Source organism: Monodelphis domestica, chromosome 7, assembly GCF_027887165.1.
Source record: "Monodelphis domestica isolate mMonDom1 chromosome 7, mMonDom1.pri, whole genome shotgun sequence".
Classification (NCBI taxonomy): Eukaryota; Metazoa; Chordata; class Mammalia; order Didelphimorphia; family Didelphidae; genus Monodelphis; species Monodelphis domestica.
This window is the reverse complement of record NC_077233.1, coordinates 256742737-256770228: the sequence shown is the minus strand read 5'-3', so window position 1 is coordinate 256770228 and position 27492 is coordinate 256742737. Positions and strand designations below refer to the sequence as shown.

General features: G+C 35.6%; 1 protein-coding gene across 8 annotated transcripts in view; it reads right to left on the bottom strand.

Annotated features, from left to right (window-relative positions):
• Positions 1-203: 203 nt before the first annotated feature.
• Positions 204-27492, bottom strand: part of MLLT3 (MLLT3 super elongation complex subunit) — a 300025-nt gene continuing 272736 nt past the window's right edge. For all 8 annotated transcript variants that reach the window (XM_007498060.3, XM_056806668.1, XM_007498061.3 and 5 more), the window contains 4 exons: positions 26399-26498; positions 11693-11764; positions 10373-10444; positions 204-2935 (listed from right to left, as the gene is read on the bottom strand). In XM_007498060.3, the coding sequence (XP_007498122.1) occupies positions 2804-2935; positions 10373-10444; positions 11693-11764; positions 26399-26498 (376 nt within the window). In that variant the 3' untranslated portion in view covers positions 204-2803. The remainder of the gene's footprint in view (positions 2936-10372; positions 10445-11692; positions 11765-26398; positions 26499-27492) is intronic.

Sequence of the window (27492 nt, the reverse complement as noted above, 5' to 3'; positions counted from 1 at the left end):
TACATATATGGGTTAAATGCATAAAAAAGTGGTTAAACCCCCCCTCCCCCCAAGAAACATCATCTTCTAGTTAAAGTATCAAAGTTACTATTACCAGGATAAAGTGCATGCTAAACAACATTTTAACAAATTCTCAAGATAAGCATTTATAAATGTGATAGCCCTAAGTGGGTTATTTTAAGAGAAGTATGACTAATTGAAAATAATTGAAAAAAGGATTTATTGTTTCTGCATACAAAATTAGATGAAAATAGCTAATGTAAAACTTTTTTTTTAAAAAAGATCAATACCACATGACTCTTGTTCTATCAAAATTTTGTGGAAAACTCATTTTGTTGTCACCAAAAATAGGGAATAGTTATATTCTTCCCAATTTTAACAACAGATCAGAGCCTTGTCATGTTGACAATTCTCAAAGCAACTAATGAATTTCCCAAATGTGGATCTAAGCTCATCTCCAAAGGAGGTATTTTTTTTTATTTTACCATCTTTCCCTTTAAAATGTTTCTAACATTTTTTTTCTGTTTGTGCTTGGTTATTAACTTCATAGGTGATATGTCTTTATGTAAATATGTTCTATAAAAAGGATGCAAAGTTATTCCCCTCCCCAAATTCTGAGTTTCCGCCACAAAATTTAGTTAGAAAAGTCAAAATGGTCCAAACTACATATGCAAGTATTGGGTTTAACTAATAAAAAGATACCAAGTTGACGGTGTACTAGGAGTTCAACATTTCTTTTAAAGATTGCTTTGAAAATTTGCAAACGGTTTCATATAAACATTGACCCTCCCCTAGCCCCACAATGTTAAAAAAAAGAGCCAAACCTACACAAAACCCAACATCAACCACCAAATGTCCAAAATGATTCAGAAAGAAGATTCTTCTGCAATTGCACATTGAAATGTGGACTCAACAACAACAAATGCTTCAAGTAAGTTTCATGCCAATCATCATTAAGAGTCATAACATTACTGAAAAAAGTACACTTGTTCTTTTGGAAGAAGCCTTACAGAGACCTTCCATGGAGCATGGTTTGAATCATAATTTAAGATTTTTTTAAAGAAAAAAAAAACAAAGTCTTCTCTTTGGACGTAAAGAAACAATGAAAAAAATTCCCATTTTTATTATGTAGAAATAACTCCACTATGAATCTGCATTTACAATAATGGACGCCCAGAAATACCACTTACTATACAGACACTAATTCCAATATGTAAAAGACGGCATCTGGCATGTAAGTAAACATGAGAGACACTGATCTATCAACAAGCATCATGTTTCCTTAAAGCCAATCCACTGAACACACCTTTGGATCCAGAAGTATTTCTTTATTCCTCTTCTTTTCAGAGGGATGAGGTCCTAAAACAAGGACTTCTTAAGGGATCCATGGAGAGGATGGAGTAAAGGCATCAAAAATATTTTTGGCCTCCCTCCCACCTTTGAAAAAAATCATCTGCTTTGTTTTACATGCCACAGGACAGAGTCCCTCCTCGTTTAAACATGAGGGTTCAGATAATGAAACATCAACCTCTTTTCAGCAACTGAAGAAATTCTTCTGGAAACACAAGTAGGCTACCTCAAGAGCCAATGAACTGCTGAAACTGCAAATCAGTCCATAATCTAATGTCATTGTAGAACAACAAAGAATTTTTTTCAAAGAAAGGATTTCAATTTTTCAAAGGTTAAAAATATCTAAGCAGATCAAGTTAACAAACAAAACTCTCTTATCCCAGTCTTATGATAAAGGTAAGTAACAAATGGGCAGCAGTATAGTTCTGAAAATTCCAACTAATAAATAGTTTCAAATTAAGAATTTTCTACAAAGTTTCTTTAGAAAACAGGACCAGTATTCTTTTTTTCCTTAAAAAAATTATGATCCTGTGGAATGCCTTCACTTCCAGATAAACAGATACAAGAATGTTGATGACAGATCAACAATGCTGAATTCGGAACAGTTTACAGTAACACTTTTTGTTTAAAAAAAAAATCCCACTGGTTTATTGACTAAGGCTTGAAAGCAAGTCATATTTGGTGCATTTTCTACCATGATCCAAGATCAATGTATGGATACAGAGAGACTGGATCCAATTCAAAGTGGAAAGACCTCAAAGAAAATCAGGACTACTTTTTGGTCCCTCCCCCTTCCCAATTGGTACTTTGTTTTCAGAACTGGGAGGAAAAAAAAAGACAGAAACAAGATTGTAACATTTCAGGTGACTAAGAAAAGTCATCAATAAGTGGCATAAAAAATGGGTAAGGTCACTGGGTACTGGTCCTGCATCAAAGGAGCATAGGTGGTATTCGAGTAGTTATTACATCTGGTAGTGTCATTCCCTCAATGACATTAGAATAGCTGTATGCAATAATAAATAGATTAATTATAAGGCAGTGTGTTGAACATGTATTCATCTTATGGAATGAAATCCCACAGAGAGATACATGATACCATACACATTCACTAAGAACGAGTTTTTTCTTTTGTTTTGATTTTTTTTTTCAAGGCTATCCAGGCTAACTCTTCTGGAGTATTTCCTTGGTAAGAAGAGCGATCCTCTGAGTCTTGTCACTTAACCTCTCCTTTTATCAAGAGATGATGACTGGCTTTAAAGAAAAATAAAGCTGAAGAGGGTTGTTTCATTTTTATTTTTTCCTTTTGGTTGCATCATTCTGAGTGTTTCATAGTAAAAAAAAAAAGAAAAAAGAAAAAACCACAACCAAAAAAAAAAGAGAGAGAGAGAGAAAGAGAGCAAGAGAGAGTGAGAAAGAGCCCCGATAGTTTTCTATGTATCCAGTTGCTGTATCCTCAGGATGTTCCAGATGTTTCCAGGTAACTCTGTAGTTTACGGACTGTGGTTTTATCCAGAGAGCAAAGGTCAAAGTCAAAGGTTGTGTTCGTGATATGAAAGTGTCCAGTTTCTTCTATAAGATTTACAATCTGACAAAAGTAAAAAAAGGATAAAGTTTTAGACACGATTAGGAGATAAAGACAGGGGAAATGAGGATGATTCTTTATGTTTTGTTATATTTCTATAGAAACTAAGAAGGGCACAGAAACTATGGTAAACATTTTATTTGCACCAAGAAAACTCTACAGGGGCACATCTATTAATCTGTATTAACTGGCAAGGCAACCCATTTAAGGAAAGTCTTCAATATCATTAGCCAAGTACCTTGTATCATTTCTCACTTGTACTCTTTAAAATGCCTTACCATCTTCAAAAAACCAACACTGGTTTATTCTATAAGTTCTGACTCCAAAAAGGGGGGGGGGGGATAGAGGGAGTTATAGTGTGGGAATACAAAAAAAATCAGAAAAACTGGCACCATGCTTCAAGGAATTTGAGGATCAATATTTAATTTCCAAAACCCAAATAAAAGTTCTGAGATTCATTCAATAAGTTGTGACTAATAAATGACCATCATAATGATTATCAGAGAGGGTGAACATGTGAAATAAAAATATCAGTTATTGCCCAATGGAGCAGAAACCTAGATAGTAGAATAGTAAAGGAACTAGGAGCCCAGTGGGAAGTAATTATGGAAAAGGAAATGCATATATTGATCAGGATCTATAGAATTGTGAACTCTGAGGGCAAAACAAAGTGATCGTTCTCATCCTTTTTATTTCTCTAGGGTCTAACATCATGGGAGCTACATAAACATTTGTTGGGGCTTCTTTTTTCTCTTTCACTTTTTTCTACTTATCTTTCCCGCTCTGAATAATTCTTTCCCTTCCTATAACTCCCTGTCTTGATCTCAGCACATCTTTCTTTAATTCACAGTCCAGAATGGAAATACAATTACAATTTAGGTTTATTAAGTAAAGGGTTATTATTTTCTTCAGTCCTGGTTTCAAAAATTGTTTACTCAAAACTTTTAACTCAGCCACTCCAACAACAAGAAAACTGAAACCACATTCCTTTTTTTATTTGTGGTACAGGGTGTTTAATTAATTTCTACCAAAACCATTTCCCCTTCAGGTCAGTGACTCTTGATAGGAAAAACAACCCAGTAACAACAAAAGTTTAAAGGATTTCTTATCCCTGAACTATAATCTTTTCTTTATCTCAAGACAGTCATAATTTTAGTACGTTTATAGTTTATATATATATATATATATATATATATATATATATATATATATATCTTAAGCCTCTTAAAATAAGAGGAGATCACTGAATTTGGAGTCAAAGGATATGGGTTTGAATGCAGGCTCTGTCACTCATTACTCATATGACCTAGGGATGATTCAATCAACTTCTTAGGGCTTCAGTTTCCTTTAAGGTAAAATTAAGAGGTTGCAATCTCTAAGGTCCCTTCTGGTCCTATATCCTAGGACTTGTCAATTTCTATATCTCATTCATGTTCATACATTTAGCTTTTTCCTGCAACAATTCAGTGATTCACCCAACCTTCAAAGAACCTTCTCAGCCTCCATTCAAAATCATCTAGACCTTCCAGTTCTATTTTTATGTGAAAAAAAGGTGATTGTTACTCTCCATATCCAATTTAATGGTTATAGTCAGTAAGGCTTTCCTCTCTCTTCTTTTTAAAAACCTTAACTTTTTGTTTTAAGATAGTGACAAGGACTAGGCAAATGGAGTTAAGTTACTTGCCCAGGGTCACACAACTAAGAAGTATCTTAGGCAAGATTTAAACCCAGGTCCTCCCAACTCCATGCCCATGTAAAGAGTTAACATTTTAGGGAAACTGAGGCAGAGTGGAAATTAGTTTCTCTCTGCAAGGAGTATTATATTTTAGAGGTTTGAAGTCCTGGATTCAAGTCTCCATTTTTACATCCGGAGCTCTAGCCACTGCACTATTTAACTGTCCCTTTTCTCTTCTTAAAAAGGGAATCCAATTTATAATAAAATTAAGCTATCAAAAACAGTCACTTTGTTTTATTAATAGATAACCTAAACCTAGAAGTACATGAATTATACCTCTAATTTTACAGATTTAGAAAATAAAGGCTTGGAGGTTACATGATCTTTCTACTCAGATTGTAGAGACAGACCTTGAACCTAGATTTTCTAATGGTAAGACCAGTGATGTTTCAGAATTAACCTTAACTTCAAGATGTCCTCAGTTTCTTGAAAAGAATCAATGAATATAAAATGAATCAATAAATTAATGTCAAACATTCTTTTTTTTTTCATGGCTCCAGACACTAACATTAATTCTATGGCACCTTGGGAAAAGATCAGGGCTTTTCAGTTTTATTGGTTCATTCCAAGAATCCCAGGATACCCTTTAAGGACCCAAAGCTTTACTTTAGGGATGATAATTATGATGAATAACTAAAATGTAATCTAACTTGTATCTATCCCAGTATGTGTTATGAGAGAACCAGTAAGTATTTTTTAATTTAATTCATATTTTGAACAGATTAATGGAATGTTGTGTGTCTGTTCATCATGGTGTCAAAATTGGTAGAAAAACTAGATATGATCTAGAGAAAGATAAAAAAAATTACTAAAGAGACACAAGATGAAGGCACTTGGAGAAAAGTCTAAAGGTATTCATGTCTAAAAATGCCAGTTTTTACATGGCAACCAAAAACATGGGATTAAAAAAAATTTTCTGTGTCCAAATCCATCCATTATACAACAGTAATTCCTAAATTTTCCGAGCTTTGGTTTGAATAGACAACCCTTTCTTCTGTTTTCTCTTTTTTATGTGTATCTCTCTCCCTTCCCTTTTCTCTTTTTATCCAGGAACATGGAAAAACAAAGGGCATTTGACAAATTTCACTAAATTAAAACAAGCTCAAGTTTTTATAAGCCTTCAAGAATACATCACAGTTGAACCAGACAGCAAGTCAAACAGCAGTACCTTCTTAGGAATTCATTACTGCCTGCCAGAGGGAGCAACATCAATGGTTTGAGTTATTAGTGCATGCACACCCAACCTCCATTAAGTCCGGAATACTTTATAAAGAAAAATAAGTTTTGGTGCTTTGCCAAGAACCACGAAAGAACGTCAGGAGCACTACATGAAATGCTGTAATACAATGGCACAGATGCCTGTGATGGACTTATTTGGCTTTTTATATATTAATGTACCAGTCCATTTATATGATCAGTCTCTGCCTCTATTTGATTAACATTTATCATAAGGAAAGAATGAATCTGTCTTTAAGTTTCTCCCATCCAAAATAAATAATAATAAAATCTAGAGTCATTGCATAAAAAAAAATCAAAGATTATGGTGAAAGAGCAGGCAGGAGAAGGCAAGGATGCTGTGAGATTCATTTTTCAGATGATGGGGATTGTGAACACATATGAGACTGATTACTTCCAGCCACATCAGATCTCAAGGGGTAAAGCACTTGCTTTATGTTGGGGGTTTTTCAAAACTATGAGATCTAATTTTTAAATTGGTGGCTTTGATCCATTCTTAACTACAAAAGACAAAAGCAGCAGCAGCATCAATTATTATTGTTATCGTTATCATCATTATTTGTGTTGTATTAAAATCAGACTGTTTTGGAATTATTTTGTTAATTGAATTAGGAGGGGGGCTGAAATAACATTTGTGGGCACAGAGTAGTGACACATACATAGGGTTGCCATGATTTGTGTCATGGACTCCTTTGGTGAAGCCTAAAGATGCCCTTTTTGGAAAAAGGGTTTGTTTATTTTAAAACTCGTATCTTCTGCCATAGTATCAATTCTAAAACAGAAGAGGGGTGAGGGTTAGGCTGGGATTAAGTGGGATTAAGTGACTTTCCCAGGGTCACACAGACAGTGTCAAGAGACCACACTTGAACCCAGATTCTCCCAAATCTCACATTCAATCCACTGTGCTACCCAGATGTTTTGGAATAATGTTTAAAAAAGTAGCAATGCACAGAATCACACAGAAACCTAAAAATTAATGAAAATAAGGGTGTTAATTCCCCCATCAAAATTCATGGACTCCCTGAAATCTATTTGTGGTCCCATCTAGTTTCATCCTTTGGAATGCCACGGTTCTTCTTCATTTATATACCTTTAGCACATATGCAAGTACCAGGCATGCTTTTTTAAGTGGAGAAAATGTTCCTGTAACATATGGCAGCAGAGATACTCTTGAGATGATCGTACACATCTACTGTTACACATTTCCACTGAAGCGAATAAATGCTGGTTAACACAATTCCAAATGGGTCATGTTCTCCATGACCCAATGGGAGAGATCCCAAAGCTCCATTTCACACAATAAATTACATTGTAAACAATCAGTCCTCAAAGGCAGTATTTGCCCCAGAGCCATTGCCTTTTGTTAATCTGCCCCAGATCTGAAGGGCTCCACAAAAGTTTGGGCAATTATTGTGATGCCTGTCTTAAAATCAATACTGTACCCTGGTTCCAAGGCATAAACAAAGAGCAGTAAGGGTGAGGCAATGGGGGCTAAGTGACTTGCCCAGGGTCACACAGCTAGGAAGTGTCTGATGCCAGATTTGAAACTGGCTTTCAGTCCACTGAGCTGCCTAGCTGCCCCCATCTGGATGATCATAAAACAAGTCATTTTTCCTCATCAATTTTTCCTCGTCAGCCTTTAAAAAGTAAAGACACTGGGCTAGATGATTTAAAGGGCACCTCACAGCTCAAAATTTGTAATCCTTTGATGCTACATACTTAGAAATTTCAGCTATCACATCCTTTGAGCCTTGCAAAGACCTCCTAAAAAAATTTGAAAAGCCTACCTCTTATTACTATTTTAACATGCAAGCAAATAATCATAATGATCATAATGATAAGAATAATAACAAAACCCACTTCTGGGCTAACTCCTCCAATTCTGATTTTTGTTTCTTTAACAGGAAGGTTAAATGGAAGAACCACAGAAATATTTAAAAGGAGAACCTGGTGAATTTTGCTTTGAATATATCCACTAAAAAAAAAAAGCACGGGAGCATTTATGGAATGCAATTTACAAAATGAGAAGCTCACAAGGTAGAGAATAGCATTAGTACTCAATAACCCTAAGTTTTACAATAGGAATTAATTAAGCGGTAAACCATGACAGGACATGCATCATGGTCTCATAATCACACGCTTCAGATGCATTACAAGGCAAAAGGCCAAAGACAGAGTGCTTTCAATAGTCCAAGAAATGCAATTAGGGTGAAACAATGTGTGCCCTGGAGTGCCTTTATGCCAGGTTAAAAATTCATAGCTACTCCCCTTCTGTCCTCCTCACTATGACCAAGGTTATCCATTTAGATCTGGCCCTTTAGTCGGGCAACTTCCTCACTGTTCTTTGTTCAGAATAAGGGAAAACGCTAACCTTGGCACTCTGACAACACCCCCACCTCCCCCAAGAGAAGTCACCAAAAGGCATTTTCTATAGTTTTAGCTTTCATCTTCCTTATGGAAACTGAAGAGACTCGATGAGTAAGAAGGTTATTTGGAGATCTCAGAGATGGAACGGAGCAAATATACTAATAAGAAATCGTTGGTCTCTTTCCCTCCCACTTTATTTTTTACCCACATATGAATTTGTGCCTCATTGAGGAGAGTAGCATTTCTCTGCTGAGTATGCCTCCAATGAGGAGAGTGGCATATCTCTCCTGGCTGCCCAATGGAATTGGACAGGATTTTTGTGTTGGGGAAATAAGAAGAAATGAGAATGAGATTTTGCTGAGTGGTCTGGCTTCCCAGGACTTGCCTAGATGGCTTTGCAAAGTCCTCAGGATCTGGGGCAGATTAACAAAAGGCAGGGGGGCCCTGGGGCAAACACAGTCTTGGAGAGCTGATTATTTACGATGCCATTTATTGTATGAACTGGAGTTGGGGATCTCTCAAATCTGAGGTTATGGAGCAGCTTCCCAATTGGAATTATGTTAACCAACCTCTGGCCAACCCAGCCCAAATCTCTCCCTCTCCTTTCAAAATTGGATTCTGTGCTGGAAAGAATTAACAGATTCCACGGGATGGGCTTTTTTCTATTGGTTGGCATTGCTTTTTTGGAAAAGAGAATTGCAGTCGTTTGGAATTAGTTCCTAGGGAGGAAGACGGGAGCTGGCATGGGAAAAACGAATGAACAGAAACACACAACAAATGAAATCATGACTTACAGAAAAGTATCAGTTGACTTCTACAGGTGAGGAAGTATACTAAAATACTACTAGTATAGAGTTAAATAATGTGAAGCAGTATGGTACACTGGAAAGAGCAATGGCGTAGGAAGAGCAGCTGGGTTCAGATCTTACCACTAACATTTTTTACTTTGGCCAAGTTATTGATGACCCTGAGTTTCCTCATTTGTAAATGAAGTGGGTGGGACAAGGTGCCTCTGAGTTTGGTTCTAGTTCTATTTCTTTTGTATAATATATACATCCTTTCCCCAAATACATGCCCATTTTTAATAAAAATGTGGATCCTCCTGCCCTCTAACTAAGAATTCCTGGTCTACTCTCTTGTTCAGAAAACCTCGTAAGAGCTAGAAACCCTTCTAGACCAAACAAAACCTTGGCAGTTTGAGGAAGATTAATCTATTAGGAAGTTTAAACAAAAATGCATGTATAATATCAGACCTAAAAAAAAAAATAAGTGATTTCAGTATCCCCTGCAATTAATTTGGAGATTGTGAAATAAACATGAAAACAATGTGGCAGCGTATGAATCCACCTAACACTGAGAATATATTATTTTCTATTTAGGCATAAAAGAGAATTATTTTATCTCTAACCACTGGAAATATATTGATGAGGTCTCTGTTTGTAACCACACAAAAATGTAAAAAAATGTCCTCATTTTCTTTTTAAAGCATAACATAGCCCTAACAGAACTGATTGAGATCTTCAGGGGTTAATAAGTTCTAGGTTGCATAAGATAAGAGAAATAACAAAAATGTTTATTTTTCATAGCATGGTACCGGTAATTGCTCCCCCCTCCAATTGAATCACAAATGTTTACAACAGGGGACTAAAATTCTTATTTCAACCTTTCCATGAAATCAGAAGTTCTGCCCCAAGGGTTTTACATTCCTATTATTCCCTTCCCTCACCTCAGTTAATTCATTTACTGATTGATCGGTAAATTACAATGGTATCACAAAATTCATGGGTCCCCATTTTCTACTGATCTACTATTAAAACAAAAAAAAACAAAAAAAACCAACCCTATCAATGAACTTATAGCCAACAAGGAGGCAGGCAATAATATAAATGAGCATTCTTGTCAAAATATTTCTTTAGGTGATATTAAAAGTCTACAGCATGCACCGTGGCATATGGCTGCTAACAATACAATTATACTGCTGTATATTATTATTATTATTGTATAATATATTATATATTATTATTATATATAATTCTTCCTATAGACACAAGGAAGACTTAGTGGGCTATGTGACTTGTAGAGAGAGCCATACTAGCACTCACCTGTTGAAGTACGTGTCGTTCCCGCAATGTCATTAACCTTCTATGGAGTTCTACTAGTTCATCTAGATATGCCTGAAAGAGAAAGACAAACCCCCCCACACCAAGAAAGTAAAAAACTTTAAGAAGCAGCTCTGCATACTACATTGTACCACCTAGTTCCCAATTGTTCTGGCATTCAAATTTGGTCTTATTAGGTTTCAGTCAATAAAACACAGAAGAGAGAATAATTTTCACATGTGCACACAGAAAGGAAAGAAATACTTCTAACCTGGTCTCTATGGCCACACAGGTAAGGACATGTCCATTAATCATATTCCCTTCAAGTTACAAAAGGCAGAAATAGCCCCGGATTAACTTTAAAGCTATTGCTACATATCGGCAGCTTCCATGACCTCAGAGACAAAATGCTGCCCCAAGAAGAATTTTACACTTTGCTCAATGAATAATGGAATCCACATTGGCAGCTCCTTGTATTTTTAGTTTTTGTGGTATTAAAATAACCACCAAAGAATGTGCCATCAGGGATACCAAATGGGAGACTAAGTGGTATTACAAAGATCTTCCTTTATTCTTTCTTTTTCTTGACTCACAAAAAATAGTATGTCAGGCAGATAAAAAGTAGTATGCCAGCTTATGACAAAATACTAACCTGTCGTATATAGAATTCATCTTAAATAAATCATTCTCAGCAAATAAGGAACACTGTCCATTTATTTTTTCATAAAGAGTAACAGAATACTAAATGTTTATTTTGGTTGTCAAAAATTCCCCCCGAGGGCAGAAGGACATTTTTCTCCTTTATCCTGTTTTTGTTCTGGTCAGTTTCAGAGACCATTAGGGAGCACAGGGCTCCACAGGAGGTCCCCTAGCATGCTGCTAATAAAACCAGAGGAAAGTCCTGTTAAATGAGCTTAGGATTGTTGGAATGAATGTCACTATCCTACAGTATAGTAAGCCTCTTCCAGTCCAGGATAATTAGATCAAATAAGTGCTCCTAGTGCATATGGCACACACTCAGAGGGCATCATATTGCAATTCAGGATGTCCCTTTAATTTACTTCTCAGTCTCCTACCTACCAACTCAATCTCTACCTTACAATTAAATTTCTTTGAAAATGCCTGATAGTACAGACATTGTGCCAAATTATAGTGCGAGCCCAAGCTAAATATTGGAAGATAAAAAGAAAAACATAAAGTGCTGCAAGAGTACTAAGGCCAAGAAGTAAAATACTTGATAACTGCACCTGGGCATTTTATTGGATAGAAAGAATGGTGTCAACTCTGCATGACTTACTTCAGAGCTAGGAAGGAAAAACCTACCTTGTCACAATCCCCATTCTTAATTTGCTTATCAGATTTGCTTTGCTTTATTGGGCTTTTCACTTCTAGAATCTAGGGATCAAAGAAAGATCAAAGTAGTAAATAATATATTCTAGAACTTTTATGTTAATAACATCCAGTAAAAAGGAGGCATATACATGTCATGGAACAATAGATAAAAATCTTGCTACTTTCCCTTTAAAAAAAAATTCCCACTTCTGGGTAACCATGGTGGCAGTAAAGACCTAGGACTCTTCCTCTCCTCACCACCTACCAATATAGATTACCTCAAAAGACAATAAATAAACAAACAAATAAAAAAAAAACAAATGAATGAATGAATGAATTAACTACTTCATTCATTCATTCATTCATTCATATGAACGAAGGGACTATACTGTAGGGTACAGCATTGAAGGTTCATGGGATTTAGGCATTTCCATGCTGTAAGAGGGTGAAATAGCTTCCACCAAAACTCAAGATGATCAACCCTCCCCCACCCCACCTATGGAGCCAAAGTAAAAGTCAGTGCACTAGAATCAGTGAATGAGCGAGGGGCACCTCTAGAGCAAGCAAGGGGCATCTTAGGTCCTTGGCAGGTGACTAAGACCACCAAAGACCTACCCCTGAGAACAGATAGACCTGAGACCTCAACAGGCTGAAAAGCGCAGACCTTGGGCTCCCGTGAGAAGATAGTGCAGAGAAGGGCAGTAAACAGTAGAAGCTGCAGAGACTAGAGAGGTGGCCTCAGGCAAAAACCATGCTCCTTAGCTCCATACACAGTGAGCCTGTCTACCCTCCTCACTCAGACATCTGACTGGAAAGGGAAGAAAAAACCACTAAAGTCATGGCAAACAATGCTTAGGAAAAACAACTTCCCAACACCAAGAAAAACAAGAAGGCATTGACCCTAGGAAATTTTTATGGAGAAAAAAATCCAGACTACCGAGGAAATAGCAGAAGAGTACATACAAATAAATGTACCAAACCTTACTAAAAAAAATGGAAATTGGCCACAAGCTCTTGAAGAATTTAAATCAGGGCTTATCAAAAAAGATGGAAGGGTTTTGGCAAAAAAAAAAAGGAGGAGAAATAGTTCAAAAAGAAAACAACAGTTTAAAGGTCAGGAACTCCCAATTGGAGAAATAGCTGGAAGCCATGAAAAGCAGGATAGACCAAACCAAAAAGAAAAATCAAAAGATTATAGCAGAAAACCAGGCCTTAAAGGTCAGAATTAAGCAAATGGAAGCCAATGATCTTGCAAAACAGCAAGAATTAATGAAGCAAAGTTAAAAGACTGACAAAATAGAAGAAAACATAAAATATCTCACTGGCAAGATGATAGATCAGGAAAACTGGTCTTGAAGAGACAATTTGAGAATCATTGGTCTACCTGAAAACTTAGAAATAAACAGAAATCCTGACATCATACTACAAGAAATTATCCAAGAAAACTGCCCTGATGTTCTTGAACAAGGGGACAAAACAGACATTGAAAAGAGTTCATAGAACACCCTCTACACTAAATCCTCAAAAGAAACCCCCAGGAATGTAACTGCCAAATTCAAGAGCTTCGAAGCGAAGGAGAAAACTTTATAAGAAGCCAAAAAGAGACAATTCAGATATCAAGGAGCACTAATCAGGATTACACAAGACCCGACAGTGTCCACATTAAAGATCTCAAGGCTTGGAATATGATATTCAGAAAGGCAAGAGAACTGGGTCTTCAAACAGGGATCACTGACTATAGATTTCCAGGGGAAAGTATAGGCATTCCACAAAATAAAAGATTTCCAAGTATTTGTAAAGAAAAGACCAGAACTAAGTGGAAAGTTTGATATCCAAACACAAAAATCAAGAGAAACATGAAAAGGTAAATAAGAGAAGGGAAAGGGGAAAAATGCTTTCTTATTTGAATTTTCTTCTTTAAAGGCTTCAATGTGATCAAAGTGTTTATATTAATATATATGAAAAAGTGTTACTTGAAACCCTCAAAATTTATATTCACTATTATAGTAATTAGAAGAATCATTCACAAGTAGAGATTGGGGTAATAAGTGGTATAAGATGATATGGAAAAAAAGAAAAAGGAAGTGGGGAAAAGAAGATGGCACCAAGAGAAACTAATCTATATCACACAAAAGAGGCACATGGGATGGGGAGGGAAAGAATACTATTATAAGAAGGAGAAGAAGAGAGTGCTAATAGGTAATACTTAAACCTTATTCTCAGTAAAATCAATTCTGAGAGGGAAGAGCATCAAGATCCACTGGGGTATCAAATTCTATCTTACCCTACAGAAAAAGTGAGAAGTGAAAACCAAGGAGGGGAGTTGGGTGGGGAGTTCAAAAAGAGAGGGAAAGGGTGGGGGGACTTAACAGACCCTAAAAAAAAGAAGGGAACAAAAAGGGAGGGGCAGAAAGGGAAGCATAATAAGGGTGGGGATTAAGGGAACTGATTAAAAGCCAACCATGGGTTTATGGATACAGCAAAAGAAGAAAGGGCAGAACTAGGAGAGGATATCAAAATGTTGGGGAATATACAAGTGACCATCATAACTTTGAATGTGAATGGGATGAACTCACCCATAAAACAAAAGCAAATAGCACAGTGGATTAGAAACCAAAATCCTACCATATGTTGTCTACAAGAAACATAAATGAGGCAGGGAAACATTCACAGAGTTAGAATTAAAAATTCGAGCAAAATCTATTGGGCCTCAACTGAGAAAAAGAAGGTAGGAGTTGCAATCTGATATCTGACAAAGTCAAAGTAAAAAGAGATATGATTAAAAGAGATAAGGAAGTACATTACATTTTGCTCAAAGATACTATAAACAAAAAAGTAATATCATTACTAAACATTTATGCACCAAGTGGGATAGCATCTAGATTTTTAAAGGAGAAATTAAAGGAGATTTAGAAGGAAAAAATGGTAAGACCATACTAGTGGGAGACCTGAACCTTCCTCTATCAGAACTAGATAAATCAAACCAAAAAATAAATGAGAAAGAGGTAAGAGATATGAATGAAATCTTGGAAAAATTAGAGTTAATAGATATATGGAAAAAATAAATAGGGACAAAAAGGAATATACCTTCTTTTCAGCAGCACATGGTACAGTCACAAAGACTGTCCATGTACTAGTGCATAAAAACATGGCAAACAAGTGCAAAAAAGCAGAAATAATAAATGCAACCTTTCCAGATCATAATGGAATAAAAATAGTAAGTGTACATGGAGAGCCAAATAAAAAATTAATTGGAAATTAAATAATATGATTCTCCAAAATTGGTTAAAGAACAAATCATAAAAACAATTAAAAATTTCATTGAAGAAAATGATGAGGGGACTTCCTTTCAAAATTTATGGGATGTAGCTAAGGCAGTACTCAGGGGGAAATTTGAGTTAATATATTAAAAAATCAGGGAGGGCAGAGGTCAATGAATTGGACATGCAAATCAAAAAACTTGAAAGTGAACAAATTAAAAATCTCTAGATGAAAACTAAATTAGAGATCCTAAAAATTAAAAGATAAATTAATAAAATCAAAGGTGAAAGAAACATGGAATTAATAAATAAGACTAGATGCTGGTATTTTGAAAAAACAACTAAAATAGACAAATTACTTTATAATCTAATTTTAAAAGGGAAAGAAGAAAACCAAATTAACAGTATCATAGATGAAAAGGTAGCTCACCTCTAATGAAGAGGAAATTAAGGCAATTATTAAAATTATTTTGTCCAATTATATGGCAACAAATATGGCAATCTAGGTGATATGGATGAACATTTACAAAAATATAAACTGCCTAGATTAACAGAAGAAGAAATAGAATACTTAAATAATAGTGTATCAGAAAAAGAAATTGAACAAGCCATCAAAAAACTCCCTATGAAAAAAACCCCCAGGTCCAGATGGATTCCCAAATAAATTCTATCAAACATTCAAATCAAAACAACTAATCCCAATACTAAACAAACTATTTCACAGAATAAGCAAAGAAGGAGTTCTACCAAATTCCTTTTATGACACAAATATGGTACTGATTCCAAAGCCAAGTAGGTCAAAAACAGAGAAAGAAAACTATGGACCAATCTCCTTAATAAGCATAGATGCAAAAATCTTGAATAGAATACTAGAAAAAAGATTCCAGCAAGTGATCATGAGGATTATTCATTATGATCAGGTAGGATTCATTCCAGGAATGCAAGCATGGTTCAATATTAGGAAAACCATTGACATAATTGACCATATCAACAAGTAAACCGACAAAAATCACATGATTATCTCAATAGATGCAGAGAAAGCCTTTGACAAAATACAACACTCATTCCTATTGAAAACACTAGAAAGTATAGGAATAGAAGGACCTGTCCTAAGAATAATAAACAGTATATATCTAAAACCATCAGTAAACATCATCTGCCATGGGGATAAATTAGAAAGCTTCCCAAAAAGATCAGGAGCAAAACAAGGATGCCAGTATCAATTAGGGAAAAAAAAGAAATTGAAGGTATTAAAATAGACAATGAGGAGACCAAGCTATCACTTTTTGCAGATGATATGATGGTCTACTTAAAAAATTCTAGAGAATCAATTAAAAAGCTAGTGGAAATAATCAACAATTTTAGCAAAGTTGCAGGATACAAAATAAACCCACACAAGCCATCAGCATTTCTATATATTCCCAACACATCTCAGCAGCAAGAATTAGAAAGAGAAATTCCATTTAAAATCACCCTAGACAATATAAAATACTTAGCAATTTATCTGCCAAGACAAACACAGAAACTATATGAACACAACTACAAAACACTCTCCCCACAATTAAAACTAGATCTAAATAATTGGAAAAACATTGATTGCTCATGGGTAGGATGAGCTAACATAATAAAAACGATCGTCCTACCCAAACTAATTTACTTATTTAGTGCCACACCCCTCGAACCACCAAAAAACTTTTGGGAAGGAAGGTGGCCTAGCAGTACTAGATCTCAAACTATACTATAAAGCAGTGATCATCAAAACAATATGGTGCTGGCTAAGAGACAGAAAGGAGGATCAGTGGAATAGACTTAGAATAAGTCACCTCAGCAAGACAGTCTATGATAAACCCATGATCCCAGCTTTTGGGACAAAAAATCCACTATTTGACAAAAACTGTTGAAAATTGGAAGATAATATGAGAGAGATTGGGTTTGGATCAACATCTCATACCCTATACCAAGATAAATTCAGAATGGATAAAGGACTTGAATATAAAGAAGGAAACTATAAGTAAATTAGGCAGACTTTTGGGGAAGTTTAGATTTTAAGACCATGCGAAAGTTGGAAAAAATTACAAAAGGTACAATAAAGAATTTTATTACATTAAAGTTTTCCTACAAACAAATGCAACCAAAATAAGAAGGGAAACAACTAATTAGGAAAAAATCTTCATAACAAAAACCTCTGACAAAGGTCTAATTATTCAAATTTATAGAGCTAAATCAATTATACAAAAAAAATCAAGCGATTCCCCAACTGATAAATGGTCAAAGGACATGAATAGGCAATTTTCAGATAAAGAAATCAAAACTATTAATAAGCACATGAAAAAGTGTTCTAAATCTCTTATAATCAGAGAGATGCAAATCAAAACAACTCTGAGGAATCACCTCACACCTAGCAGATTGGCTAACATGACAGTTATGGAAACTAATGAATGCTGGAGGGGATGTGGCAAACTTGGGACACTAATTCATTGCTGGTGGAGTTGTGAATTGATTCAACCATTCTGGAGGGCAATTTGGAACTATGCCCAAAGAGCACTAAAAGACTGTCTGCCCTTTGATCCAGCCATAGCACTGCTGGGTTTGTACCCCAAAGAGATAATAAGGAAAAAGACATGTACAAGAATATTCATAGCTGCGCTCTTTGTGGTGGCAAAAACTTGAAAAATGAGGGGATGCCCTTCAATTGTGGAATGGCTGAACACATTGTGGCATATGTTGGTGATGGAATACTATTGTGCTCAAAGGAATAATGAACTGGAGGGATTCCATGTGAACTGGAACAACCTCCAAGAAGTGATGCAGAACCAGGAGAACATTGTACACAGACACTGATACACTGAGGTACAATTGAATATAATGGACTTCTCTAGTAGTAGCAATGCAGTGATCTAGAATAATTTGGAGGGATTTATGAGGGGGAAAAAAAAACACTATCCACATCCAAAGGAAGACCTTTGGGAGCAGAAATACAGCAGAAAAACAACTGCTTGATCTCATGGGTCAATGGGAATTTAATTGGGGAATATAGACTCTAAATGATCACCCTAGTGCAAATATCAATAATATGAAAATAGGTCTTGATCAAAGACACATGTAAAACCCAGTGGAATTGCGCATCAGCTAAGGGAGGGGGTGAAGGGAGGAAAAGAACATGACTCTTGTAGCCAAGGAAAAATATTCTAAATCGACTAATTAAGTAAAAATTTCAAAAACAACAATAATGAAAAAAATTAATTAATAAAATTTGAAGAAATATTTAAAAAAATTTTAAATCCTATTTTGTTGAAATCTTTTACTTTTATGTTACATTTATTTCTAAATATTTCACCATCTCCCACCAAGATGGAACATCTCTTGTTACAAAGAGTAAAAATGGGGAAAACAGCAATTCAGCAGAAGCAACCAACACCTATTATTAACTACATCTGACAGTATTCCATGTTCTAGTTCTATAAAGGGAAGGGAGACCCCATGACTATTTGAAAAGCCCTTTTCCTCAAGAAAGTTCAATATGTTTGACTCTCCAAAAGGCAAACAAATGAATTCCTTCTCACAGATCTGTTTCCTTTCTTCTCATTGATACCTGCTTTTAATTTTTTCTGATTATAGATAATTTTTATTAGAAGAGCTGAGTGAAAAACATGCTGACAGAGAAACTGATTTGATATTATGCTAAGCTTCCTAAGTTCTTTTTCCTGAGTTAGATCTGTTGTTGCTATTCAGTTGTTTCAGATGTGTCAGACTCTGTGACCCTATTTGGAATTTTTTTGGCAAAGATACTGAAGTTGTCTGCCATTTCCTTCTCCAGCTCATTTTTTACAGATGAGGAACTGAGGGAAAGAAGGTTAAGTGGCTAACTCGCATAGCTAGTAAGCATCTGAGGTCAGACCTGAACTCATGTCTTCCTGACTCCAGACCTGGCACTCTACACTGTGCCACTTAACTGCCCTATGTTTGACCTATATAATGTTACATCACTCTATTTTCAATTCATGGTCACGTTGGCAGAGACTCAAAAAAAAAAAAAGGAAAGAATGGAGTCCCAGATGCTGCCCTGGTACCCAAAAAATTTTAAAAGAACCACATGAAGAACTTCTCTGAATTAAAATCATGTTTTATGGAAGATTTACAGAAAGGAGACACAAACTACATAGGACCAGAAGTTGCAGAAGATGTTTCTACATGGGTGGAGGCATCATTACCTATATTGATGAGATCATAGATCTGATCAAGTAATGAAGAAAAGGAAAAGATCACAAAAAGGGAAGCCTTGCTGGTTTTCTCTAAATGTGCCATCTTAATTGGCTAGAAGGTCATTCCTTCACTTGACACATAGGCTATCCTTTTAATAAAGTTTTCCATATTCTGGGAATTTTTCATCGATAAATGTCTTACTTGTTAGGATCGTTTCTGGGACTTCCTAAGGAAAAGGACAACGCCTATTTTAAAGTGTTTATTTTCTTTAGGCCCAAGTGGCCTGAAAGTAAAATAAGCTTGGTTTTAAGTAAAACAGCAAAGTTTATTGGAAAAGTCCCCAATTCTATTTTTAAAAAATAATTCAATGAGCAGTTTGGCTCAGTTAACTATAAATACAGAACTTTGGCACCGTGTTCCAGTCACCTGTTGTTGTGAATCTGTTTTCCTGCACAGTAAAACCAAGGGCCTCATTTATAATATTATCCAGACTGAGGAAACACTCCATCTCCAATCAGGGGGATGTCTTCCCAATTATAGTTGTTGGAAGGGAAACCTCAAGGGAAAACACAAGTGCACACAGGTCTAGGAATGGGTAGGTCAGTAGATGGCACTCCTCCCTAACTCAGAAGCTGTTGGGAGACAGTCTGAACATTCTGGGTGGACAGAACACAAGGTTCCTCAGAGCTTTAGGGCAAGAGAAAGCAACCTTCCCTCCAATGGCAAAACAAATAAATAAATAAACAAAATAAATAAACAAACAAACGAATGAATGAATGAATAGATGAATAAATATATAAATGAATGAATGAATAAATGAATGAATGAATGAATAAATAAATAAGTAAATAAATGAATAGATAGATAGATAGATAGATAGATAGATAGATAGATAGATAGATAGATATGTTAGCTTTGCTTTCCCTTTGAGATTTAGTCTCTTCCTGCAGAGCAGGCATTGTAGTCCCTACCAATGTATAGAGATTAAGAAAGTAGCCACCAAATGTTAAATCACTTGACCTTCCATTCAGGACTATAGTTGGCAAAGCCCCCCAAAAGGTTTGAGGTCCCCCCATACCTCCCACATTTCTTAAGTGCCATAGTCTAAATAAGCCCTGTGATGTGCCTGTGATGAGATGAAGAATCAAGATACAGAGAAAACTCAAGACCTTTCTTTAGAAGTTGCAAAAGCAGAGAACAAGAAGGTCCTTCTGGTCCTCATGACCAGCCTCAAGTTACAGAGTAGCTGCCCAGAAAAGGCCCAGTTAATCTTTTCCCTTTGATCTCTTACTGCTGCAAAGTAAACAGCTTTGTTGAAAACCTCACAGAATGACAGAGCTATATCATGCTGGAGACAATTGCTTTATTTAGTATCTGTTCTTATCTTTAGGGAAATGGTTCCAGAATACAAAAGTGTACCCCACCTTCTCTTCTGTTTTGGTTGCAAACCAGTTTAACTGGATGAGAGCTCTGATTTCACTGAGCTGGCCTTGCAGGCTACCACCCAGGAGAGTGATTTATTATATTCCGAATATTAACCCTGGTGCAGTGAATTCTCTGAACTCTTTCACTAAAGGGTATTTCGGCATTTTGATTTCAGTTCACATATAAGGGAGATTCCAAGAAGGCCAGCAAAACTTTGGTTAGAATAATGATTCTCAAAAAAAAAAAAAAGAATAATGATTTTCAAGTTTTTCTGAAATAAAAAAATAGAGAAAGTTTGCTCACACCACAAGGATGTATATTTGAGGAAGCTTGGAAATGATGTATTATGGACATTCTGTGAAAATCTAAGACTTCTTATTTGATCTTTTATGATAAGCTTATTTCTGGAATGTCAACTACTAATTGTTATTTATAGGTTGAGATATGATGAATAATGTCATTTAATGTATGCTATTTTTTTAAACTGTTTTCATTATTTACTACCTTCCTAGGACAGGAAAAACATTTGAGATTCAAGACAACTACCTTGTAAAGAAAACTTAAACTTGTTTCAGAAAAGGCAAATCCAGTTATACCCTGATACATTGGATAACACAAAAGAAAAGCTATCTATTGCTAGCAAAGGGTGATGGGAATCCACTCGAGGGGGCAGGGAGAGGAAACTGAACAGCTTTTGAAATCTTCCAGTCTTCATGGTATGTTTATTTTGTTTAATGTAAATTCCCAAGGCACTATATGTCATATCTTACATTCAAATATAAATTCAAAAAAGTACATTTTAAAGTAAAATGTGATTTTAAAAAATAATCAATTAAAATGTATAGACTTAAAATGAACTTACAAGTGAACAATCAATATTATTTAATATTTAATTTCTATTAAATTAATATTTTGTACTAAAATGGTTTCCTTCTCCATTCTGTTCATTAATTTGGGTCATATAGAAGAGACAGGAATCAAAATGGCACTTAATTTAGTGGCAGATTATAGGCTACATTGATGATAATAAAAACAGATCATACTGATCAGCTCCTTGACAGTTTACAAAGTACTTTCCTTCAAGACAACCTTGTTCAGATTGGATAACATGATAATGTATCCATTAAAAGTAGTGGTAACAATGACAAGAGATGTGATTTCTGCATTATGTTTTAATTCTTCATGTCATTCAAATGAAGAATCATGGCAAGAAGAGAAACATCCAAGCTCAGCTTCTTGTTTCCAAAGAAGGAATAATTCAATTCAGTTCAACAAATATTCATTATGGATACTGTTTTAGAGGCTAGAAATACAAAGATTAAATAACAGTAACTCTTACTTAAAAAGAGATTATGATTTAATGGGACAGGAAGGTATATATTCAAATAATAATGACAAGGTAGATTGTGTTAATGGCAAAGAAGAAATCGAGACAAAATGTTTTGAGAAAAATTGTGATGGAAAGTTCACCTTAAAGAGAAAGTACCTGAGCAGGGTCTTGAAGTAAGGGAGAGATGTGGAAAGGATATGTTTCAAGCAACAAGATGAAGGTTATAGTCTAAATAAGGCTTAAATGATCAGTAACAGGCAGATTATTACAGAAAGCCTTAAATGCTAGGCTACAGATATAAAGTATGCTCCCCAAAATGCAGATGGAAATTTTTAGAAAGAATTAATCAGAGAAATATTTTATCATCCTGCCTTTCTGCCTTCAAGATAGGGATATAAAGCACTCCTGTGGTATGCAGCATTGCCTATTGGAGATCTACATGTGCAGTACCATATGGTAGATTTACATCTGTAACACGTCATGGAACCAGAGATATTTTATTTAATCAAAGAAACTTGACTTTGTTACTTAAAAAAGACAACATCTTATTTCTTTGCCAAAAATAAGAACGATGCATGGGAAAACCACCAGAATCATATCCGTTCTATGCAATCTGTTAAGCCTTCTTGATTCCACAAATAACCACTGGAAGCAGTTACAAGTGAAAAGTCTTAAACTGAGTAATGCTTTCGATTTTGAAATTACACTTAAAAGAGAGATCAGTCTGATCATCCACAATAGAAAAACAAAATGGATGAAAAATGTAAATTGTCCAGACTAAGACATGGCCCTAGGATGGGCAGAAAACCTCAAGAATGCATCAATGTGTATAGTTTAGACAAATTCCATAAATGTACAATAAGACGAGCCACAAACTGAAGAGGATGAAGATGAAGTTGTGCTTGGGAAATATTAAAGCACATTCAAAATATTTCCTACCACAAAGTTAACTTCTTTAATTCCAATACTCTACCAATGATGCCATCTAGCTATAAATCACAGATCATCACAATTTCTGATAAATCAAAATTTGGAATTTGAATTCGAATTTAAAATCACAAATAATCCAAAAATCAAGGGAAAGATACATGGTGGGGCAAAATACGTGACAATGTTGCCAGTGATGACTTATGGGTAAAAAGTGATATGAGTTATTATTATAGACACATAACTGGAAAACATAATGGGTCATCTAATCAGCCCTCAAAATATGAAAACATGTTTTTAGAAGAGGCAGCCCACCAGCATGTAAGGTAGAACTTTTATAGAGGATTTAGGGAAAAAATAGGCTCCTGGCTGGAGGAAATACAATGGTGCTTGCATATATGTGCAAGTGTTTTTTTATTATTGGAAGTAGGATAGAAAATATGGACAGAAAGATATTCGAATTGGTTACTGTCTGATGGAAAATAAATAAATAGGTCTCAAGTGGTATCCTATAAATTTGAAGATCTGATGTACAATGAAAGGGCACTAGTCTTCTCATAATCTAACAAAGTACCCATAAAATACTTGATGAATGTAAACCATTTGGTGGTAGAACCAAGATGGAGGCAGATATTTTATGCCTTGGATGATGTCATTTGATGGAATGAAAGTGAAAGGCAAGATCATTACAATACTTCCAAGTATAACAAAAGTCAAAAGGGTAGGCCAATTTGAATTAAGAGAAAAATCTAAATTATAGGCTATTCCTGGAGAAAGGGAGATGGTTTTGTTTTTACTTTTTTAAAAGAACCATTATTTAAGAACCCTTATTTTCTGTCTTAAGAATTGATACTTGAACATCCTAGTGTAAAGGACAACATGGAAATGGGTTCTGATCAAGGACACATGTAAAACCCAATGAAATTGCGTGTTGGCTGTGGGAAGAGTGGGTGGAGGGGAAGGAGGGAAATAATGTGATTATTGTAACCAAGGAATAATGTTCTAAATTGATTAAATAAACTTATTCAAATGGGGAAAAAAAGAATTGATACTAAGTATCTATTCCAAAGCAGAAGAGTGGTAAGGGCTAGGAAATTGGGGTTAAGTGACTTGCCCAGGCTCACACAGCTAAGATGTATCTGGGGCCAGATTTGAACACAGTCCTCCTGACTCCAGGCCTGGAGCTCTACCAACTAGGTTACCTAGATGCCACTTGTTTTTACTTTTAAGCAATTCTTATAACTATAATTTCCTGCCCCAGTTAGGAAATAATTTCCAAATGGAAATCATTAGGAGAGATATGAACAGATAACAATAATCTGTACAGAAACTAAAATATTGATTATATGAAAGTGAATTAAAAGTTAGAATTATATGAAAAATTTTCCATCCTAGTAGTGTAAAGGAGTATTTTCCCAAAGAAATTCCCAGAGAAATAAAATAACTAAATTCTCTACAACAGATTGTTCTATTATCCATGAACTCCAGAAAGGCAGGAATGAGAAGCCAGAAATGTAGCCAAAAGTTGCCAAAAGGTACAAGACACAAGGAGAAAAAAAAAGAGAGAAGTAGGTGGTTTTCAAACTATATTTTATAGGATTTAGAAGCTCCATCGAGAGTAAAAGATTTTCCAGACTGGAAAAACTGATTGCATAGTCAAAAAATACTGGTTTAAATACTTAACCAACATGGTCTGCCCTCCTAATTTGTTTAACAATCCCCTTGAGCATAGATAATCAATCTGGGGTCAATTCATTACAAATTCTAAACTAATAGATTCTGAATTAAGAAATGAATAAATATTTGCTTCTTATGCAATATAATTCCACACCCATTTATGAGTCCCTCAAAACCTGAGGCATTCAAAGATGAAAATGCTACAGTCCCCCAGCCTTCAATTAATTTTCACTAGAGGAAAATCAACAGGTTAAGTTTGGTCAGGTCAGACTGTGTCAGGTTTTACATTTGAAAGTATTTATATTTTGTTCAAGAGGACAGGAAGCCACTAAACTTTTTTTGAGCAGAATAACCAAGATTCTGAGTACTTAGAGCTGGAAGAGGTACTTAGTGACTTGCCCAAGGTAACAACGGTGGCAAGTAGCAGAGCTCCAATTTGAACACAGGTTTTCTAGGACCAAGTTCAGTGGGTTATTTTTTATCTCTGACATGCTGGTTCTCTGAGCCTTAGGAATGTTGTTCTGGTACTTGTGTGAAGAACATTGTTCAAGGAGTTGAGGGCAGAGGACTGAAGGGCAAGAACTAGAAGCACAAAAAGACCAATTAGAAGAAAGAGTCCAAATGAAAGATGTTGAGGGCCAAATATAGGCTGCTGGTTTCAAGCAGAAAGAGACAAGATGGAAGAGATTTTATATTAAGAAAAAATTTTAAATCAACAATGATAAGCCATTTTCATTAGATTCTGTGAGATGATGGTTCAATAAGAGAGGAGACTTGCCCTGCATACCTCACATATAGCAATTTGCTTTGAAAATGACCATGCAGCCAATATTTTCTACCATCGTCATTCTGTATTTGTGTCTTAACCCTACTGCCAAGACTGTAAACTCCATGGGGACAGGCACTACTGAAGTAGATAGAGTAGGAACTTGAAAAATATTTTTTGTATGAATGCCTAAATGATCAAAAGACATAAAAGAGATCAAAACAGATATACAGAACTACAATTTTTTTAAAAATCAGTGGAAAAATAAGCATCTGCTTTTCTCTAGATCATCACTGTCATACAAAGCTTACCAAGAAACAGCTCCATGTCATAGTTAAATGTACTACCTGCCCATGGGCTAAAAGGACATCAGTGACAATTCCTACAGGTTCTTTAGGGAATGCCATTATACTTGTAAGCTCCAACTAAAATCCTACCTTTTACATGAAGACCCCCCCCCCAATCCCACTTATTTCTAAGGGCCTTGGCTGTTAATTCCCACCTCATACTGTATAAAACTCATAAAATTCACACATCATACCGTATAAAACTCATTTTGTATCTATTTCTTTGCATTTTCTCTCCCTCTTTAAATTATAAATTCATTGAAGGCATAAGTTAACTTTTGCCTCTTTTCATATATCCACATGGCTGTCATTGAGTCGTTTCAGTCATATCTGACTCTCTGTGACCCAGTTTGGGAGTGACTGTTTTTTGTATTTTTTTTTTACAAAAATACTACAGTAGTTGTTCCACTTCCTTCTCCAGCTTATTTGACAGATGAGAAAAATGAGGTGAGCAGGGTTAAGTGACTTGCACACCATCTCACAGCTATTAAGTGTCCAAGGTCAGATTTGAACCTACGAAGGTGAGTCTTTCTAACTCCAGGCTGGGTGTTCTATGGAGCGTACTACCTGGTGCATATTGCCTGGTGCATAGAAGATACTTTAAAAAAAGGTTTACTGATTTGATTGTCCATCACTAAGATTCTAGAGGTCCTTCTGAAAACAGCAGGAAATATATTAAAACCAAAAAGTGACCCCAAAGTTTGATTCTGGAAAAATTAGTATAGACTCCCAGTCTTCTGACCTGTGGAGCCCACCACTTACCTGGTTGCTGTTGGTTTTTAATAAAGGCGGTGGTGGTTCATGCCTTAGAGGGGAAGAAGCAGAACTACTTTCGCTGTCACTGCCGTCACTTAAGCTAACTCTGAAAAGACAAATGGAAGAAAGATGCAGACAAAGAAACATGGAGCAGGTCATGAGAGTCTAAGAAATGAAATGTGGTTTTGAAAATAATATAAAAAACGGCACCAGAATAAGATGATTTTCCTCATCTATTCAATAGCATTCCCTTCCCCTATAAGATCTCCATTTTAATTTTAATTTATATGAAAGAAGAGATTCATTTCTATTTTCGTTTCCTTTTGTTCTTCCTCCCCTCCCTTTCTCTTACTTAAGATGATAATGCATATAAAGCAGGTAGCAAACGAGGAATAATAGAAGCAGAAAAGGGGAACTGGGCAGTCTTATGAGATGCTTAATAAAGGAGAATTAATAGTGATATTAATAATCAACTGCATGGCATTTTAGGAAAATCACTCAATCTTCTTTGTAGATTGTTGCTTCCTTAGCATGTAAACAGCCATGCTCTACCTAAATACACTCTCTCAAGTCTGGACCACTCACAAACCATCCAGAGGAACATATGCATCAGTTCTCTTTCTAGACTATAACACAAGACCACGAGAGGAAAAAATGCCTTAGGAAACAAAAACATGTCTTCCAATAGTTGTTTTTATTTAAATCAACTTCACAAGTTCACCGAATTTAGGATTGGAAGGGATCTTAAAACCATCCAGTCGAATTCACTCATTTTACAAAAAAGGAAACTGGATCCCAGAGAGGAAAAATAGGGGGAAATGACTTATACAAGATCAAGAAAGTAGTGAGTAGCACTGCCAGAATTTGAACCTAGCTGTTGTTTTTTGGCAAATTTATAGTATTTGACTCTTTGTGACCCCATCTGGGGTTTTCTTGGCAAAGATGCTGGAGTGGTTTGTCATTTCTTGTTCCAGCTCATTTGACAGATGAGGAAACTGAGGCAAACAGGGTTTAAGGGATTTGCCCAGGGTTACAGAGCTAGTAAATGGCCAGATTTGAAATTTTTTTTAAAGATGAATCTTTCTGATTCTAAGTCCAAT